The following is a 21,647-nucleotide window of genomic DNA, read 5'->3' on the forward strand; positions in this document are numbered from 1 at the left end:
AGGCGGAGCCAGAGGGTTTACTCACGTCAAAGTACAGTGTTATTCACTGTGTTTCTATAGGTTTAATAAGCAGATCGATAGATAGCTTGTCACCTGCCTTCCCGCCTTCGGGACAACAACTCATTATATACAGTGTCTCTGCTACTACTGCATAGATTTAAACTAGGGGCGTTACCCGACCTCCCTTTCCCCAAGAGGAGCCAATCAAGACAAACCTTCTTTTTTTTCCCACCTGACCATAGATAATGATAGAGAAAGCACTGAGTATGCAAATAATTTAAGAACACCTGTTGTATCCATGACACAGACTGACCAGGTGAATCCAGGTGAAAGATATGATCCCTTATTAATGTCACCTGTTGTATCCATGACACAGACTGACCAGGTGAATCCAGGTGAAAGCTATGATCCCTTATTGATGTCACCTGTTAAATCCACTGCAATCAGTGTTGATAAAGGGGAGGAGATCTGGTTAAAGGTGAAGGGGAGGAGACCAGGTTAAAGGTGAAGGGGAGGAGACCTGGTTAAAGGTGAAGGGGAGGAGACCTGGTTAAAGATGAAGGGGAGGAGACCAGGTTAAAGATGAAGGGGAGGAGACCTGGTTAAAGATGAAGGGGAGGAGACCAGGTTAAAGGTGAAGGGGAGGAGACCTGGTTAAAGGTGAAGGGGAGGAGACCTGGTTAAAGGTGAAGGGGAGGAGACCAGGTTAAAGATGAAGGGGAGGAGACCAGGTTAAAGATGAAGGGGAGGAGACCTGGTTAAAGAGGAAGGGGAGGAGACCTGGTTAAAGGTGAAGGGGAGGAGACCTGGTTAAAGGTGAAGGGGAGGAGACCAGGTTAAAGATGAAGGGGAGGAGACCAGGTTAAAGATGAAGGGGAGGAGACCAGGTTAAAGATGAAGGGGAGGAGACCTGGTTAAAGATGAAGGGGAGGAGACCTGGTTAAAGAAGGATTTTTAAGCCTTGAGACAATTGAGACATGGATTGCACATGTGTTCCATCCAGAGGGTGAATGGGAAGAACACCATATTCTAGTGCCTTTGAACAGGGTATGGTAGTAGGTGCCAAGTGCACCGGTTTGTGTCAAGAACTGCAACGCTGCTGGGTTTTTCACGCTCAACAGTTTCCCATGTGTGTATCAAGAATGGTCCACCACCCTACGAACATCCAGACAACTGGACACAACTGTGGGAAGCATTGGAGTCAACATGGGCCAGCATCCATGTGGAACGCTTTCAACACCTTGTAGAGTCCACGCCCCGACGAATTGAGGCTGTTCTGAGGGCCAACTCAAAATGACGAAGGTGTTCCTAATGTTTGGTATACTCAGTGTATGCAGTAGTTATTAAGCAATAAGGCCCGAGGAGGTGTGGTATATGACCAATATACCACGGCTAAGGGCTGTTCTTATCATGATGCAATGCAGAGTGGCTGGATACAACCCTTAGCTGTGGTATATTTGCCATATACACAAACCCCCGAGGTGCCTACTTGCTGTTATTAACTGGTACGTAATTACAGCAGCAAAAATACTGATTTACCACAGCTTTCAGCCAATCAGCATTAAGGGTTCAACCACCTAGTTTATAATTCCCATTATAGCATCTGTGTGTTCGGGGCAGCGCCTTTGAGGCAATCTCCATTTTGAAGTAGTACATTGAGGAGGGATCAGCCAATGAATTTGGAAGTCCCACCCAGTTGACTACATTAATATGGTGGAAGCCAAGAATGTCTATTATTTAGTCATGTGACTGCTCTAACAATGGAAATACGTGTGTTCAAAGATGGAAGGCAGGCGGGAGGAGGCGGGATCAGGTGGGACCATTCTAGCCAATGAGAGTGCAGATACACATGTGAACAGGCCATAGAGATCGACAGAGGTCTCATCTTTGTACCTGTGCCGTGAAGATGTAAAGGCCTGAGCTGCTGTGAAGCCTTTTCATGGCCTCAAGACCAATTCTGATATTTTGTGTGTGGGTTTTTTTTTTTATTCCCCCGTTGATCTTAACTTTTTGTTTTTACATAATATCTCCGTCTTCATTTCCTATGACCGAAAACAGCTTCTGGACATCTGAACAGTGATCACTAACCTGCAATTTGGATGACAATTTTCTACTTCAACGAGTCGTCAGCTCTGGACGTTCTGTTTACTGCGGACCAGGCGCTAATTCCCTCAGGAACTGGAAAAAGGAAGTGACGCAGCAAGAAGAGGCAGAAGAGTTGGCATCCTGACTAAACTATGTTGTCGGGTAAATAAACCGCCTATACCCTCCGTTCTATTGGCTAACGGAATATTCTATGTTGTCGGGTAAATCAAACACCTATACCCTCCGTTCTATTGGCTAACGGAATATTCTATGTTGTCGGGGAAAATAAAACACCTATACCCTCCGTTCTATTGGCTAACGGAATATTCTATGTTGTCGGGGAAAATAAAACACCTATACCCTCCGTTCTATTGGCTAACGGAATATTCTATGTTGTCGGGTAAATCAAACACCTCTACCCTCCGTTCTATTGGCGAACGTACCGTCACTGAAGAACAAGCTGGGCGAGTTCCGTTAGAGACTATCCTATCAACGTGACCTGAACAGCTGTAATACTGTTTGGTTTTCTGAGTCGTGGCTGAACAAGGACATGGATGATATACATCTTGCTGGTTTTTCCATCGTCAAGACCAGTCGGCAGCCTCGGGTAAGATGAGAGGGGGAGGAGTCTCTTTGTTAGCTGGTTTTTCCATCGTCAAGACCAGTCGGCAGCCTCGGGTAAGATGAGAGGGGGGAGGAGTCTCTTTATTAGCTGGTTTTTCCATCGTCACGACCAGTCGGCAGCCTCGGGTAAGATGAGAGGGGGAGGAGTCTCTTTGTTAGCTGGTTTTTCCATCGTCAAGACCAGTCGGCAGCCTCGGGTAAGATGAGAGGGGGGAGGAGTCTCTTTGTTAGCTGGTTTTTCCATGTCAAGACCAGTCGGCAGCCTCGGGTAAGATGAGAGGGGGAGGAGTCTCTTTGTTAGCTGGTTTTTCAGTGTCAAGACCAGTCGGCAGCCTCGGGTAAGATGAGAGGGGGAGGCAGCCTCGGGTAAGATGAGAGGGGGAGGAGTCTCTTTGTTAGCTGGTTTTTCCATCGTCACGACCCTGTGTATATAGCCAAGTTATCATTGACTCAGTACTGGTACCCCGTGTATATAACCAAGTTATCATTGACTAGGTACTGGTACCCCGTGTATATAACCAAGTTATCATTGACTAGGTACTGGTACCCCGTGTATATAACCAAGTTATCATTGACTAGGTACTGGTACCCCGTGTATATAACCAAGTTATCATTGACTAGGTACTGGTACCCCGTGTATATAACCAAGTTATCATTGACTGGGTACTGGTACCCCGTGTATATAACCAAGTTATCATTGACTGGGTACTGGTACCCCGTGTATATAACCAAGTTATTATTGACTAGGTACTGGTACCCTGTGTATATAGCCAAGTTATCATTGACTGGGTACTGGTACCCCGTGTATATAACCAAGTTATCATTGACTAGGTACTGGTACCCCGTGTATATAAACAAGTTATTATTGACTCAGTACTGGTACCCCGTGTATATAAACAAGTTATTATTGACTCAGTACTGGTACCCCGTGTATATAAACAAGTTATTATTGACTCAGTACTGGTACCCCGTGTATATAAACAAGTTATTATTGACTCAGTACTGGTACCCCGTGTATATAAACAAGTTATTATTGACTCAGTACTGGTACCCCGTGTATATAAACAAGTTATTATTGACTCAGTACTGGTACCCCGTGTATATAAACAAGTTATTATTGACTCAGTACTGGTACCCCGTGTATATAACCAAGTTATCGTTACTCATTGTATATTTATTCCTCATGTTATTATTTTTCTCTCTACATTGTTTGGAAGGGCCCATAAGGAAGCATTTCACTGTTAGTCTACACCTGCTGTTTACGAAATACGTGACAAATAAAATGTGATTTGATTATAGGATCTGTGACAGCATGGGCAGCACCATTGAGGCTATCTTCATTTTAAAGTAGTAATTTACATTTTTCTTCATTAGCTGATTGCTCCCAACTCATAGGAACCCCCACCCAGTTGACTACTTTAAGTGGTGGAAGCCATCAATGGCAATGTCCATGCTAAAACGGGTTATATCCACGATGAGTCCTCTGTCTGAGTCTTCTATCTATCTCTGGAAAACAGGCACAACTCCAATATGAAGTCGTTTTTTCAAAGTTGGGCTTATTTTCGTGGACAGATTTTGGGCGGAGTAAAACCTTTTGCTTCGCATCTTCCCCTCTGGCGCTGCCCATGCTAAAATAGATTTTTGGCCACTACAGGCCTCTATCATTCTCTATGCACCTGACCAATCAGAATCGAGCCGACGACAACATTGAATTTCGCTTTCAGCCAACTGGGACGGGAAATCCGAGTGACGCAACAAGCTGTCAGCTGTTCTTGTTTTGCTTCGTTTTTTTCCCTTCTTCTTGCTCCAGAGTGTCTGATCTCTTCTGTACTAAATAAGAACATTTATGGAACTCAGATTTGGATTCTAAAAACACCGGATATAAGGAGTTCAAAACACTCAGGCCTATGATTAGATCGGTTTATTGTTAAAAAGGCGATCGAGATTTCTTCTCAGCTGGATCCTCAATCCGACGCTATCGTGCCAAGAGGCAAAGCCGATCCCAGGCCTCCGATCCAGGGCGGAGGGAGGGAAAGAGGTCGCTGGGAATCGGGATGGAGACGGGAGAGGGAGCAGACGGTCCTAGCGGACCGGGTGAACCGGGAGCCGTGCCGGGGACGGAGCTGACGGGGCTTGGCTGCGCCTCTTTCAACCAAGACTCCACGTAAGCGCCTCCGAACCCGCTGCCTGTTGGGTTGGTTGCCTACAACAGAATGCTCTCTCAGCAAATGTCCTTGTCATTTCCTGTAAAATAAGTTATAGATAAATACACCTTTCAGTATGATATCATGGTGATGCAATCTAAAAAATATTTCCCTTTCATTGTGAGGTCCTAAAAATCCAAATTAAATAGCCCATAGATGTTATAGAATTCTACATAGCGGCTACAGAATTTGCATGTGATGATCAGAGAGGGCAGTTCACAGTCCTCTGAACAAAACACACTAATTATGCTTAAACCTGAAACCACAGGTTTTGTTCTAAAAAATAAATAAAAAAGTGACGGTTGACAACAGTGGAAGGCAGAACGACGGGGCTTCAAAGGCACTCCTGTTATACACACTGATGCCCATAGAAATCTATTGATCCCTTTCTTATTGACTCCATTTGACAGAGAGAGTTCCTTTGACTAATGTAAGCACTGACTGAGAATGCTTGAATCGCCACGCTCAACTACTTTTCATGAACAGAAATGTATCCCAAATGGCATCCTATTCTCTGCACTAGTTTTGACCAGGGCCTATAGAGCCCTACTGTATGTAGAGAATAGTGACAGTATATCTGGGGCAGTGAATAACTCTCAGATCGCCTGCTCACCTGATATGAGGCTGACTGGCACTGTGGAGAACATTTTCACAACCTGTCCATAGCTTCTGTCGTAGGCTCGGTACTAGGTAACACACACATGCACACCCGCACACACACACACACACCTGTCCATAGATTAGTCTTAGTTAGGTAACTGGTAAAAAACCTTGAGCAGGAGAGTGTTTACTTCATAAAGGAATGCAGAACAGAGTAGACCTGTTGTGTTGGGGTGTTGGGGTTTGGATCTGAACATAGAACAGAGTAGACCTGTTGTGTTGGGGTGTTGGGGTTTGGATCTGAACATAGAACAGAGTAGACCTGTTGTGTTGGGGTTTGGATCTGAACATAGAACAGAGTAGACCTGTTGTCCTGTGGGGTTGGGGTTTGGATCTGAACATACAACAGAGTAGACCTGTTGTGTTGGGGTGTTGGGGTTTGGATCTGAACATAGAACAGAGTAGACCTGTTGTGTTGGGGTTTGGATCTGAACATAGAACAGAGTAGACCTGTTGTCCTGTGGGGTTGGGGTTTGGATCTGAACAGAGTAGACTTGGGGTGTTGGGGTTTGGATCTGAACATAGAACAGAGTAGACCTGTTGTCCTGTGGTGTTGGGGTTTGGATCTGAACAGAGTAGACCTGTTGTGTTGTGGTGTTGGGGTTTGGATCTGAACAGAGTAGACCTGTTGTTCTGTGGTGTTGGGGTTTGGATCTGAACATAGAACAGAGTAGACCTGTTGTGTTGGGGTTTGGATCTGAACATAGAACAGAGTAGACCTGTTGTGTTGGGGTGTTGGGGTTTGGATCTGAACATAGAACAGAGTAGACCTGTTGTTCTGTGGTGTTGGGGTTTGGATCTGAACATAGAACAGAGTAGACCTGTTGTGTTGGGGTGTTGGGGTTTGGATCTGAACAGAGTAGACCTGTTGTGTTGGGGTGTTGGGGTTTGGATCTGAACAGAGTAGACCTGTTGTGTTGGGGTCTGGATCTGAACAGAGTAGACCTGTTGTGTTGGGGTGTTGGGGTCTGGATCTGAACAGAGTAGACCTGTTGTGTTGGGGTTTGGATCTGAACAGAGTAGACCTGTTGTGTTGGGGTCTGGATCTGAACAGAGTAGACCTGTTGTGTTGGGGTCTGGATCTGAACAGAGTAGACCTGTTGTGTTGGGGTCCGGATCTGAACAGAGTAGACCTGTTGTTCTGTGGTGTTGGGGTCTGGATCTGAACAGAGTAGACCTGTTGTGTTGGGGTGTTGGGGTCTGGATCTGAACAGAGTAGACCTGTTGTGTTGGGGTGTTGGGGTTTGGATCTGAACAGAGTAGACCTGTTGTGTTGGGGTGTTGGGGTTTGGATCTGAACAGAGTAGACCTGTTGTGTTGGGGTGTTGGGGTTTGGATCTGAACAGAGTAGACCTGTTGTGTTGGGGTGTTGGGGTTTGGATCTGAACAGAGTAGACCTGTTGTGTTGGGGTGTTGGGGTTTGGATCTGAACAGAGTAGACCTGTTGTGTTGGGGTGTTGGGGTTTGGATCTGAACAGAGTAGACCTGTTGTGTTGGGGTGTTGGGGTTTGGATCTGAACAGAGTAGACCTGTTGTGTTGGGGTGTTGGGGTTTGGATCTGAACAGAGTAGACCTGTTGTGTTGGGGTTTGGATCTGAACAGAGTAGACCTGTTGTGTTGGGGTTTGGATCTGAACAGAGTAGACCTGTTGTGTTGGGGTTTGGATCTGAACAGAGTAGACCTGTTGTGTTGGGGTTTGGATCTGAACAGAGTAGACCTGTTGTGTTGGGGTTTGGATCTGAACAGAGTAGACCTGTTGTGTTGGGGTTTGGATCTGAACAGAGTAGACCTGTTGTGTTGGGGTTTGGATCTGAACAGAGTAGACCTGTTGTGTTGGGGTTTGGATCTGAACAGAGTAGACCTGTTGTGTTGTGGTTTGGATCTGAACATACAATTACTTCAACAACACACAGTTCATTTCATTTTTCCGGTACAACTTTAGGCTACGTTTTCTTTCAAGATGCGATGGGCAATATATTATTAAACCATAGGCCTACGTAATACATAGCCTACAGTGGGGATCTGATCTGATCATTTTTTAACCCCATAGGCCTACGTAATACATAGCCTACAGTGGGGATCTGATCTGATCATTTTTTAAACCCCATAGGCCTACGTAATACATAGCCTACAGTGGGGATCTGATCGGATCATTTTTTAAACCCCATAGGCCTACGTAATACATAGCCTACAGTGGGGATCTGATCTGATCATTTTTTAAACCCCATAGGCCTACGTAATACATAGCCTACAGTGGGGATCTGATCTGATCATTTTTTAAACCCCATAGGCCTACGTAATACATAGCCTACAGTGGGGATCTGATCTGATCATTTTTTAAACCCCATAGGCCTACGTAATACATAGCCTACAGTGGGGATCTGATCTGATCATTTTTTTAAACCCCATAGGCCTACGTAATACATAGCCTACAGTGGGGATCTGATCTGATCATTTTTTAAACCCCATAGGCCTACGTAATACATAGCCTGCAGTGGGGATCTGATCCACCAGAGATCTCACAATAAAAACAGCATTCAAAAGTTCAGGAAAAAAAGATGAACAAATATCCATTTTAAAGAAAGTCAGGAACAATGCGTACCGTGAAGACTCAGAGCTGACTGTGGAATCTGGTTGTGTGTGTGGTCAAACACTCTTTCTTTCTTTCAGTGAAGATGATTGCAGGTTTGTTCCCGTTTCCAGAGCAGGACCAGACATGTACAGCAGACAGCCCCATCCAGGGGAACAGAGTAGTGGCTTTTAGAAACTGTCCACTGGAACAACTCAGTGAACTTTATAAACACTCCAATGGCACCCTATTCCCTATATAGTGCACTAACCTATGGGCCCTGGTCAAAAAGTAGTGCACTATTTAGGGTGCCAATTGGGACGTGCCCCTAAACACACCCTAGCTAGATGACTGTCCTCCCTGCTAGATGACTGTCCTCCCTGCTAGATGACTGTCCTCCCTGCTAGATGACTGTCCTCCCTGCTAGATGACTGTCCTCCCTACTAGATGACTGTCCTCCCTACTAGATGACTGTCTTCCCTGCTCAGCCATCTTAATGATGTAACTGTGCTGAAGGAGGACCTAACCAAAATGAATCTAGTGCATCTCAGTCAAGATTTGCACACTAGCCTCCTTTCTGTTTTTACCAGTTGAACTCAATGGTTTACTCAATACTCAATGGTTTACTCAATACTCAATGGTTTACTCAATACTCAATGGTTTACTCAATGGTTTACTCAATACTCAATACTCAATGGTTTACTCAATACTCAATGGTTTACTCAATACTCAATGGTTTACTCAATACTCAATACTCAAAGGTTTACTCAATACTCAATGGTTTACTCAATAAACAGAATTCCTGGGACAGAACCATAGACATCATATCATGTAATCCCTGGGACAGAACCATAGACATCATATCATGTAATCCCTGGGACAGAACCATAGACATCATATCATGTAATCCCTGAGACAGAACCATAGACATCATATCATGTAATCCCTGGGACAGAACCATAGACATCATATCATGTAATCCCTGGGACAGAACCATAGACATCATATCATGTAATCCTTGGATAGAACCATAGACATCATATCATGTAATCCCTGGGACAGAACCATATACATCATATCATGTAATCCCTGGGACAGAACCATAGACATGATATCATGTAATCCCTGGGACAGAACCATAGACATCATATCATGTAATCCCTGGGACAGAACCATAGACATCATATCATGTAATCCCTGGGACAGAACCATAGACATCATATCATGTAATCCCTGGGACAGAACCATAGACATCATATCATGTAATCCCTGGGACAGAACCATAGACATCATATCATGTAATCCCTGGGACAGAACCATAGACATCATATCATGTAATCCCTGGGACAGAACCATAGACATCATATCATGTAATCCCTGGGACAGAACCATAGACATCATATCATGTAATCCCTGGGACAGAACCATAGACATCATATCATGTAATCCCTGGGACAGAACCATAGACATCATATCATGTAATCCCTGGGACAGAACCATTGACATCATATCATGTAATCCCTGGGACAGAACCATAGACATCATATCATGTAATCCCTGGGTCAGAACCATAGACATCATATCATGTAATCCCTGGGACAGAACCATAGACATCATATCATGTAATCCCTGGGACAGAACCATAGACATCATATCATGGAATCCCTGGGACAGAACCATAGACATCATATCATGTAATCCCTGGGACAGAACCATAGACATCATATCATGTAATCCCTGGGACAGAACCATAGACATCATATCATGTAATCCCTGGGACAGAACCATAGACATCATATCATGTAATCCCTGGGACAGAACCATAGACATCATATCATGTAATCCCTGGGACAGAACCATAGACATCATATCATGTAATCCCTGGGACAGAACCATAGACATCATATCATGTAATCCCTGGGACAGAACCATAGACATCATATCATGTAATCCCTGGGACAGAACCATAGACATCATATCATGTAATCCCTGGGACAGAACCATAGACATCATATCATGTAATCCCTGGGACAGAACCATAGACATCATATCATGTAATCCCTGGGACAGAACCATAGACATGATATCATGTAATCCCTGGGACAGAACCATAGACATGATATCATGTAATCCCTGGGACAGAACCATAGACATCATATCATGTAATCCCTGGGACAGAACCATAGACATCATATCATGTAATATGGTAGGATGTGACTGTTAAACTGTTAGACCTGTGTTAATGTCAGGTAGGATGTGACTGTTAGACCTGTGTTAATATCAGGTAGGATGTGACTGTTAGATCTGTGTTAATATCAGGTAGGATGTGACTGTTAGACTTGTGTTACTATCAGGTAGGATGTGTCTGGTAGACATGTGTTAATATCAGGTAGGATGTGACTGTTAGACCTGTGTTACTATCAGGTAGGATGTGACTGTTAGACCTGTGTTAATATCAGGTAGGATGTGACTGTTAGACCTGTGTTAATATCAGGTAGGATGTGACTGTTAGACATGTGTTACTACTGTTGTTGTTGTTGTTGTGTTCCCAGGTCATTGGCAGTGGGAACCAAGACAGGCTATAAGCTGTTCTCTGTGACCTCAGTGGACAAACTGGACTGCATCTACGAGAGCGGTTAGTATAGTCCTGTCCTAAACACACCCCTAGACCCTTCCCCTAGACCCCGTCCTAAACACACCCCTAGACCCTTCCCTTAGACCCTGTCCTAAACACACCCCTAGACCCTGTCCTAAACACACCCCTAGACCCTTCCCTTAGACCCAGTCCTAAACAAACCCCTAGACCCTTCCCTTAGACCCTGTCCTAAACACACCCCTAGACCCTGTCCCAACCAAACCCCTAGACCCTTCCCTTAGACCCTGTCCCAACCACACCCCTAGACCCTTCCCCTAGACCCTTCCCTTAGACCCTTCCCCTCGACCCGTCCCAAACAAACCTCTAGACCCTTCCCCTAGACCCTTCCCCTCGACCCCGTCCCGTCCCAAACACACCCCTAGACCCTTCCCCTAGACCCTGTCCCAACCACACCCCTAGACCCTTCCCTTAGACCCTGTCCTAAACACACCCCTAGACCCTTCCCCTAGACCCTGTCCCAACCACACCCCTAGACCCTTCCCTTAGACCCTTCCCTTAGATCCCGTCCCAAACAAACCCCTAGACCCTTCCCTTAGACCCTTCCCCTAGACCCCGTTCCAAACAAACCCCTAGACCCTTCCCCTAGACCCTGTCCCAAACAAACCCCTAGACCCTTCCCTTAGACCCTTCCCCTAGACCCCGTTCCAAACAAACCCCTAGACCCTTCCCCTAGACCCCGTTCCAAACAAACCCCTAGACCCTTCCCCTAGACCCTGTCCCAAACAAACCCCTAGACCCTTCCCCTAGACCCTGTCCCAAACACACCCCTAGACCCCGTCACAAACAAACCTTAGAACCGTCCCAAACAAACCTCTTCCCCTAGACCCCATCCCAAACAAACCCCTAGACCCCGACTCTGACTCATACAGGCCTCTGACTCATACAGGACTCTGACTCAAACAGGACTCTGATTCAAACAGGACTCTGACTCATACAGGACTCTGACTCATACAGGACTCTGACTCATACAGGACTCTGACTCAAACAGGACTCTGACTCAAACAGGCCTCTGACTCATACAGGCCTCTGACTCATACAGGCCTCTGACTCATACAGGCCTCTGCTCTGCCAAGCTGTAGAATTGTTCAGTCCATACAGAGGATCTCATTCTAGTTGTGTTGTCCAGCCTCTCTTTGGACATTAGTGTCAGTTACAGGGAAATTACTTGGCAGGGCTCTTCCAATGATGGGTAATTCTCTGTTAGTCTACTTCCTTGTAGTGAATCACTGGCTGTGTTCCAAATACATAGAGCCCTGTGGCGCCCAGTCAAAAGTAAATAGGCAATAGGGTGTAATTTGGGTCGCAGGCACTGTGTGTAGACTGATAACTGGTTGACAGACAATAGTAGATGGATACCTTCACTAGCCAGCAGTCTCTGGTGATTTACTGTTCACTTCATTATTACTGGCAGACAGACACAGTGGTGTGGAGATAGAAACCAACCATGTCAGGACACTAATACCAGGCTACCTCAGCCCCCCCCCAGGACACTAATACCAGGCTACCTCAGCCCCCACCCCAGGACACTAATACCAGGCTACCTCAGCCCCCACCCCAGGACACTAATACCAGGCTACCTCAGCCCCCCCAGGACACTAATACCAGGCTACCTCAGCCCCCACCAGGACACTAATACCAGGCTACCTCAGCCCCCTCAGGACACTAATACCAGGCTACCTCAGCCTCCCAGGACACTAATACCAGCCTACCTCAGCCCCCCAGGACACTAATACAGGCCTACCTCAGCCCCCCCCCCCCCCCAGGACACTAATACCAGGCTACCTCAGCCCCCACCCCAGGACACTAATACCAGGCTACCTCAGCCCCCCAGGACACTAATACCAGGCTACCTCAGCCCCCCAGGACACTAATACCAGGCTACCTCAGCCCCCCAGGACACTAATACCAGGCTACCTCAGCCCCCCAGGACACTAATACCAGGCTACCTCAGCCCCCCAGGACACTAATACCAGAATACCTCAGCCCCCACCCCAGGACACTAATACCAGGCTACCTCAGCCCCCCCAGGACACTAATACCAGAATACCTCAGCCCCCTAGGACACTAATACCAGAATACCTCAGCCCCCCCCAGGACACTAATACCAGGCTACCTCAGCCCCCCCAGGACACTAATACCAGAATACCTCAGCCCCCCCAGGACACTAATACCAGAATACCTCAGCCCCCCCCAGGACACTAATACCAGGCTACCTCAGCCCCCTAGGACACTAATACCAGGCTACCTCAGCCCCCCCCCCCCCCCCCCAGGACACTAATACCAGGCTACCTCAGCCCCCCAGGACACTAATACCAGAATACCTCAGCCCCCCAGGACACTAATACCAGAATACCTCAGCCCCCCAGGACACTAATACCAGGCTACCTCAGCCCCCCCCCCCAGGACACTAATACCAGAATACCTCAGCCCCCCAGGACACTAATACCAGGCTACCTCAGCCCCCCCCCCCAGGACACTAATACCAGGCTACCTCATCCCCCTAGGACACTAATACCAGGCTACCTCAGCCCCCCCCCCCCCCAGGACACTAATACCAGGCTACCTCAGCCCCCCCCAGGACACTAATACCAGGCTACCTCAGGCCCCCAGGAAACACTAAGACCAGGTTACCTCAGCCCCCCAGGAAACACTAAGACCAGGTTACCTCAGCCCCCCAGGAAACACTAAGACCAGGTTACCTCAGCCCCCCAGGACACTAATACCAGAATACCTCAGGCCCCCAGGACACTAATACCAGGCTACCTCAGCCCCCCAGGACACTAATACCAGAATACCTCAGCCCCCACAGGACACTAATACCAGAATACCTCAGCCCCCCCCAGGACACTAATAGCAGGCTACCCCCCCCCCCCCCCCCAGGACACTAATACCAGAATACCTCAGCCCCCCAGGACACTAATACCAGCCTACCTCAGCCCCCCCCCCCCCCCCCAGGACACTAATACCAGGCTACCTCAGCCCCCACCCCAGGACACTAATACCAGGCTACCTCAGCCCCCCAGGACACTAATACCAGGCTACCTCAGCCCCCCAGGACACTAATACCAGGCTACCTCAGTCCCCCAGGACACTAATACCAGGCTACCTCAGCCCCCCAGGACACTAATACCAGGCTACCTCAGCCCCCCAGGACACTAATACCAGAATACCTCAGCCCCCACCCCAGGACACTAATACCAGGCTACCTCAGCCCCCCCAGGACACTAATACCAGGCTACCTCAGCCCCCTAGGACACTAATACCAGATTATCTCAGCCCCCCAGGACACTAATACCAGGCTACCTCAGCCCCCCCAGGACACTAATACCAGAATACCTCAGCCCCCCCAGGACACTAATACCAGAATACCTCAGCCCCCCCCAGGACACTAATACCAGGCTACCTCAGCCCCCTAGGACACTAATACCAGGCTACCTCAGGCCCCCCCCCCCCCCCCCCCCCCAGGACACTAATACCAGGCTACCTCAGCCCCCCAGGACACTAATACCAGAATACCTCAGCCCCCCAGGACACTAATACCAGAATACCTCAGCCCCCCAGGACACTAATACCAGGCTACCTCAGCCCCCCCCCCAGGACACTAATACCAGAATACCTCAGCCCCCCAGGACACTAATACCAGGCTACCTCAGCCCCCCCCCCCCAGGACACTAATACCAGGCTACCTCATCCCCCTAGGACACTAATACCAGGCTACCTCAGCCCCCCCCCCCCCCAGGACACTAATACCAGGCTACCTCAGCCCCCCCCAGGACACTAATACCAGGCTACCTCAGGCCCCCAGGAAACACTAAGACCAGGTTACCTCAGCCCCCCAGGAAACACTAAGACCAGGTTACCTCAGCCCCCCAGGAAACACTAAGACCAGGTTACCTCAGCCCCCCAGGACACTAATACCAGAATACCTCAGGCCCCCAGGACACTAATACCAGGCTACCTCAGCCCCCCAGGACACTAATACCAGAATACCTCAGCCCCCACAGGACACTAATACCAGAATACCTCAGCCCCCCCCAGGACACTAATAGCAGGCTACCCCCCCCCCCCCCCCCAGGACACTAATACCAGAATACCTCAGCCCCCCAGGACACTAATACCAGCCTACCTCAGCCCCCCCCCCCCCCCAGGACACTAATACCAGGCTACCTCAGCCCCCACCCCAGGACACTAATACCAGGCTACCTCAGCCCCCCAGGACACTAATACCAGGCTACCTCAGCCCCCCAGGACACTAATACCAGGCTACCTCAGTCCCCCAGGACACTAATACCAGGCTACCTCAGCCCCCCAGGACACTAATACCAGGCTACCTCAGCCCCCCAGGACACTAATACCAGAATACCTCAGCCCCCACCCCAGGACACTAATACCAGGCTACCTCAGCCCCCCCAGGACACTAATACCAGGCTACCTCAGCCCCCTAGGACACTAATACCAGATTATCTCAGCCCCCCAGGACACTAATACCAGGCTACCTCAGCCCCCCCAGGACACTAATACCAGAATACCTCAGCCCCCCCAGGACACTAATACCAGAATACCTCAGCCCCCCCCAGGACACTAATACCAGGCTACCTCAGCCCCCTAGGACACTAATACCAGGCTACCTCAGCCCCCCCCCCCCCCCCCCCCCCCCCAGGACACTAATACCAGAATACCTCAGCCCCCCAGGACACTAATACCAGAATACCTCAGCCCCCCAGGACACTAATACCAGGCTACCTCAGCCCTCCCCCCCCCCCCAGGACACTAATACCAGAATACCTCAGCCCCCCAGGACACTAATACCAGGCTACCTCAGCCCCCCCCCCCCCCCCCAGGACACTAATACCAGGCTACCTCAGCCCCCCCCAGGACACTAATACCAGGCTACCTCAGGCCCCCAGGAAACACTAAGACCAGGTTACCTCAGCCCCCCAGGAAACACTAAGACCAGGTTGCCTCAGCCCCCCAGGACACTAATACCAGAATACCTCAGGCCCCCAGGACACTAATACCAGGCTACCTCAGCCCCCCAGGACACTAATACCAGAATACCTCAGCCCCCACAGGACACTAATACCAGAATACCTCAGCCCCCCCCAGGACACTAATAGCAGGCTACCTCAGCCCCCTAGGACACTAATACCAGGCTACCTCAGCCCCCCCAGGACACTAATACCAGAATACCTCAGCCCCCCCAGGACACTAATACCAGAATACCTCAGCCCCCCCCAGGACACTAATACCAGGCTACCTCAGCCCCCCCCAGGACACTAATACCAGGCTACCTCAGGCCCCCAGGAAACACTAAGACCAGGTTACCTCAGCCCCCCAGGAAACACTAAGACCAGGTTACCTCAGCCCCCCAGGAAACACTAAGACCAGGTTACCTCAGCCCCCCAGGACACTAATACCAGAATACCTCAGGCCCCCAGGACACTAATACCAGGCTACCTCAGCCCCCCAGGACACTAATACCAGAATACCTCAGCCCCCACAGGACACTAATACCAGAATACCTCAGCCCCCCCCAGGACACTAATAGCAGGCTACCCCCCCCCCCCCCCCCCCCCAGGACACTAATACCAGAATACCTCAGCCCCCCAGGACACTAATACCAGCCTACCTCAGCCCCCCCCCCCCCCAGGACACTAATACCAGGCTACCTCAGCCCCCACCCCAGGACACTAATACCAGGCTACCTCAGCCCCCCAGGACACTAATACCAGGCTACCTCAGCCCCCCAGGACACTAATACCAGGCTACCTCAGCCCCCCAGGACACTAATACCAGGCTACCTCAGCCCCCCAGGACACTAATACCAGGCTGCCTCAGCCTCCTAGGACACTAATACCAGGCTATCTCAGCCCCCCAGGACACTAATACCAGGCTACCTCAGCCCCCCAGGACACTAATACCAGGCTACCTCAGCCCCCCAGGACACTAATACCAGAATACCTCAGCCCCCCAGGACACTAATATCAGGCTACCTCAAGCCCCCAGGAAACACTACGACCAGGTTACCTCAGCCCCCCAGGACACTAATACCAGAATACCTCAGCCCCCTAGGACACTAATACCAGGCAACCTCAGCCCCCTAGGACACTAATACCAGGCTACCTCAGCCCCCCAGGACACTAATACCAGGCCACCTCAGCCCCCCCCCAGGACACTAATACCAGAATACCTCAGCCCCCCCAGGATACTAATACCAGGCTACCTCAACCCCCAGGACACTCATGCCCATACCATGCTTACCCCTGTGTTCCCCTGCTCTTCCCCGTCAGAGACCCCAGACGTGTACATCGTGGAGCGGTTGTTCTCCAGCAGTCTGGTGGTGGTGGTCAGTCTCTCCATCCCCAGACGGATGAACGTCTACCACTTCAAGAAGGGAACGGAGATCTGCAACTACAGCTACAGTAACAACATCCTCTCTGTCAGACTCAACAGACAGGTAACAGAACTACAGTAACAACATCCTCTCTGTCAGGCTCAACAGACAGGTAACTACAGTAACAACATCCTCTCTGTCAGGCTCAACAGACAGGTAACTACAGTAACAACATCCTCTCTGTCAGGCTCAACAGACAGGTAACAGAACTACAGTAACCACCTCCTCTCTGTCAGACTCAACAGACAGGTAACATAACTACAGTAACAACATCCTCTCTGTCAGACTCAACAGACAGGTAACATAACTACAGTAACAACATCCTCTCTGTCAGACTCAACAGACAGGTAACTACAGTAACAACATCCTCTCTGTCAGCCTCAACAGACAGGTAACAGAACTACAGTAACAACATCCTCTCTGTCAGGCTCAACAGACAGGTAACAGAACTACAGTAACAACATCCTCTCTGTCAGACTCAACAGACAGGTAACAGAACTACAGTAACAACATCCTCTCTGTCAGGCTCAACAGACAGGTAACAGAACTACAGTAACAACATCCTCTCTGTCAGACTCAACAGACAGGTAACTACAGTAACAACATCCTCTCTGTCAGACTCAACAGACAGGTAACTACAGTAACAACATCCTCTCTGTCAGGCTCAACAGACAGGTAACAGAACTACAGTAACAACATCCTCTCTGTCAGACTCAACAGACAGGTAACAGAACTACAGTAACAAAATCCTCTCTGTCAGGCTCAACAGACAGGTAACAGAACTACAGTAACAACATCCTCTCTGTCAGGCTCAACAGACAGGTAACAGAACTACAGTAACAACATCCTCTCTGTCAGGCTCAACAGACAGGTAACAGAACTACAGTAACAACATCCTCTCTGTCAGGCTCAACAGACAGGTAACAGAACTACAGTAACAGCATCCTCTCTGTCAGGCTCAACAGACAGGTAACAGAACTACAGTAACAACATCCTCTCTGTCAGGCTCAACAGACAGGTAACAGAACTACAGTAACAACATCCTCTCTGTCAGGCTCAACAGACAGGTAACAGAACTACAGTAACAACATCCTCTCTGTCAGGCTCAACAGACAGGTAACAGAACTACAGTAACAACATCCTCTCTGTCAGACTCAACAGACAGGTAACAGAACTACAGTAACAACATCCTCTCTGTCAGACTCAACAGACAGGTAACAGAACTACAGTAACAACATCCTCTCTGTCAGACTCAACAGACAGGTAACAGAACTACAGTAACAACATCCTCTCTGTCAGGCTCAACAGACAGGTAACAGAACTACAGTAACAACATCCTCTCTGTCAGGCTCAACAGACAGGTAACAGAACTACAGTAACAACATCCTCTCTGTCAGGCTCAATAGACAGGTAACAGAACTACAGTAACCACATCCTCTCTGTCAGGCTCAACAGACAGGTAACAGAACTACAGTAACAACATCCTCTCTGTCAGGCTCAACAGACAGGTAACAGAACTACAGTAACAACATCCTCTCTGTCAGGCTCAACAGACAGGTAACTACAGTAACAACATCCTCTCTGTCAGGCTCAACAGACAGGTAACAGAACTACAGTAACCACCTCCTCTCTGTCAGACTCAACAGACAGGTAACATAACTACAGTAACAACATCCTCTCTGTCAGACTCAACAGACAGGTAACATAACTACAGTAACAACATCCTCTCTGTCAGACTCAACAGACAGGTAACTACAGTAACAACATCCTCTCTGTCAGCCTCAACAGACAGGTAACAGAACTACAGTAACAACATCCTCTCTGTCAGGCTCAACAGACAGGTAACATAACTACAGTAACAACATCCTCTCTGTCAGACTCAACAGACAGGTAACTACAGTAACAACATCCTCTCTGTCAGACTCAACAGACAGGTAACTACAGTAACAACATCCTCTCTGTCAGGCTCAACAGACAGGTAACAGAACTACAGTAACAACATCCTCTCTGTCAGACTCAACAGACAGGTAACAGAACTACAGTAACAACATCCTCTCTGTCAGGCTCAACAGACGGGTAACTACAGTAACAACATCCTCTCTGTCAGACTCAACAGACAGGTAACTACAGTAACAACAACAGAGACATACATATAGAGACCACGTAGGGACATTGTTGTCAGCAGCTATTGATTTTGAACACTTTTTGTTAGGGCATGTTGACATAGGATAACCTGCCAGGAAATGATCAGCGCAATTCACATACTAACAGTCACCTCTCTCTCTATCCCTCTCTCTCTCTCTCTCTCTCTCTCCCCCTCTCCCTCTCCCTCTCCTTCTCCCTCTCTCCCCCCTCTCTCCCCCTCTCTTTCCCTCCCTCCCCCTCTCTCTCTCCCCCCTCTCTTTCCCTCCCTCCCTCTCTTCCTCTCCCTCCCTCCCCCTGTAGAGACTGGTGGTGTGTCTGGAGGAGTCAGTGTACATCCACAACATCAAAGACATGAAGCTGCTGAAGACCCTTCTCAACACGCCCTCCAACCCCTCAGGTAAACACAGTGTACAGAACAGTGTTTCCTAAACCAGTGCTGCTCTGTGGGTTTCTGATGGGGAAAAGCAGAAGCTGTCTTTCTGTGGACTGAAATGAACATGGTGGTTCTGTTCAGGTCTGTGTGCTCTGTCCATCAACCATTCCAACTCGTACCTGGCCTACCCAGGCAGCTCCACCATCGGAGAGATCATAGTTTACGATGCCAACAACCTGGTAAGGCCTGCTACTACTGTACTACTACTATACTACTGTACTACTACTATACTACTGTACTAATACTATACTACTGTACTACTACTGTACTACTACTATACTACTGTACTACTACTGTACTACTACTATACTACTGTACTACTACTGTACTACTGTACTACTACTGTACTACTACTGTACTACTGTACTACTACTGTACTACTACTATACTACTGTACTACTACTATACTACTTTACTACTACTGTACTGCTGTACTACTACTGTACTACTACTATACTAATGTACTACTACTATACTACTGTACTACTACTGTACTACTACTATACTACTGTACTACTGTACTACTACTGTACTACTACTGTACTACTACTGTACTACTGTACTACTACTGTACTACTACTGTACTACTGTACTACTACTATACTACTGTACTGCTACTGTACTACTACTATACTACTGTACTACTACTGTACTACTGTGCTACTACTGTACTACTACTATACTACTGTACTACTACTATACTACTGCACAACTACTATACTACTACTGTACTACTGTACTGCTGCTGTACTACTACTATGCTGCTGTACTACTACTATACTACTGTACTACTACTGCACTACTACTATACTACTGTACTACCACTGTACTACTACTGTACTACTACTATACTACTGTACTACTGCACTGCTGCTGTACTACTACTGTACTACTACTATACTTCTCTGCTACTGTACAACTACTATACTACTGTACTAATACTATACTACTGTACTAATACTATACTTCTCTGCTGCTGTACTACTACTATACTACTGTACTACTACTGTACTACTATACTACTGTGCAACTACTATACTACTACTGTACTACTATACTATACTTCTCTGCTACTGTACAACTACTATACTACTGTACTAATACTATACTACTGTACTAATACTATACTACTCTACTGCTACTGTACTACTGTACAACTACTATACTACTCTGCTGCTACTGTACTACTGTACTACTACTGTACTACTATACTACTGTGCAACTACTATACTACTACTGTACTGCTACTGTACCACTGTACTACTACTATACCACTGTACTACTACTGTACTACTATACTACTGTGCAACTACTATACTACTGTACAACTACTATACTGCTACTGTACTACTATACTACTATACTGCTACTGTACTACTATACTGCTGTATTGCTGCTGTACTACTACTATACTACTGTAATACTACTGTACTACTATGTACTATGTACTATGTGCAACTACTATACTACTACTGTACTGCTACTGTACTACTGTGCAACTACTATACTACTGTACTACTATACTACTGTACGACTACTATACTGCTACTGTACTACTATACTGCTGTACTGCTGCTGTACTACTACTATACTACTGTACTGCTACTGTACTACTATACTACGGTACAACTACTATACTGCTGTACAACTGTACAACTACTATACTACCATACTACTGTACAACTACTATACTACTGTACTACTGTACAACTACTATACTACTGTACTACTATACTACTGTACGACTACTATACTGCTACTGTACTACTATACTACTATACTGCTACTGTACTACTATACTACTGTACTACTACTGTACTACTATACTACTGTGCAACTACTATACTGCTACTGTACTACTGTACTAATGTACAACT

General features: G+C 47.7%; 1 protein-coding gene across 3 annotated transcripts in view; it reads left to right on the plus strand.

Annotated features, from left to right (window-relative positions):
• The first annotated feature begins 4,447 nt into the window (after positions 1 to 4,447).
• Positions 4,448 to 21,647, plus strand: part of LOC110487112 (WD repeat domain phosphoinositide-interacting protein 1) — a 37,241-nt gene continuing 20,041 nt past the window's right edge. For all 3 annotated transcript variants that reach the window (XR_005035254.1, XM_036939434.1, XM_036939435.1), the window contains exons 1-5: positions 4,448 to 4,873; positions 10,695 to 10,777; positions 17,089 to 17,255; positions 19,638 to 19,734; positions 19,852 to 19,949. Coding sequence is in view for 2 of the 3 variants with exons in the window: in XM_036939434.1 (XP_036795329.1) it covers positions 4,764 to 4,873; positions 10,695 to 10,777; positions 17,089 to 17,255; positions 19,638 to 19,734; positions 19,852 to 19,949 (555 nt within the window). In the remaining variant the exon portion in view is untranslated. The remainder of the gene's footprint in view (positions 4,874 to 10,694; positions 10,778 to 17,088; positions 17,256 to 19,637; positions 19,735 to 19,851; positions 19,950 to 21,647) is intronic.

Source organism: Oncorhynchus mykiss, chromosome 12 (assembly GCF_013265735.2).
Source record: "Oncorhynchus mykiss isolate Arlee chromosome 12, USDA_OmykA_1.1, whole genome shotgun sequence".
Taxonomy (NCBI): Eukaryota; Metazoa; Chordata; class Actinopteri; order Salmoniformes; family Salmonidae; genus Oncorhynchus; species Oncorhynchus mykiss.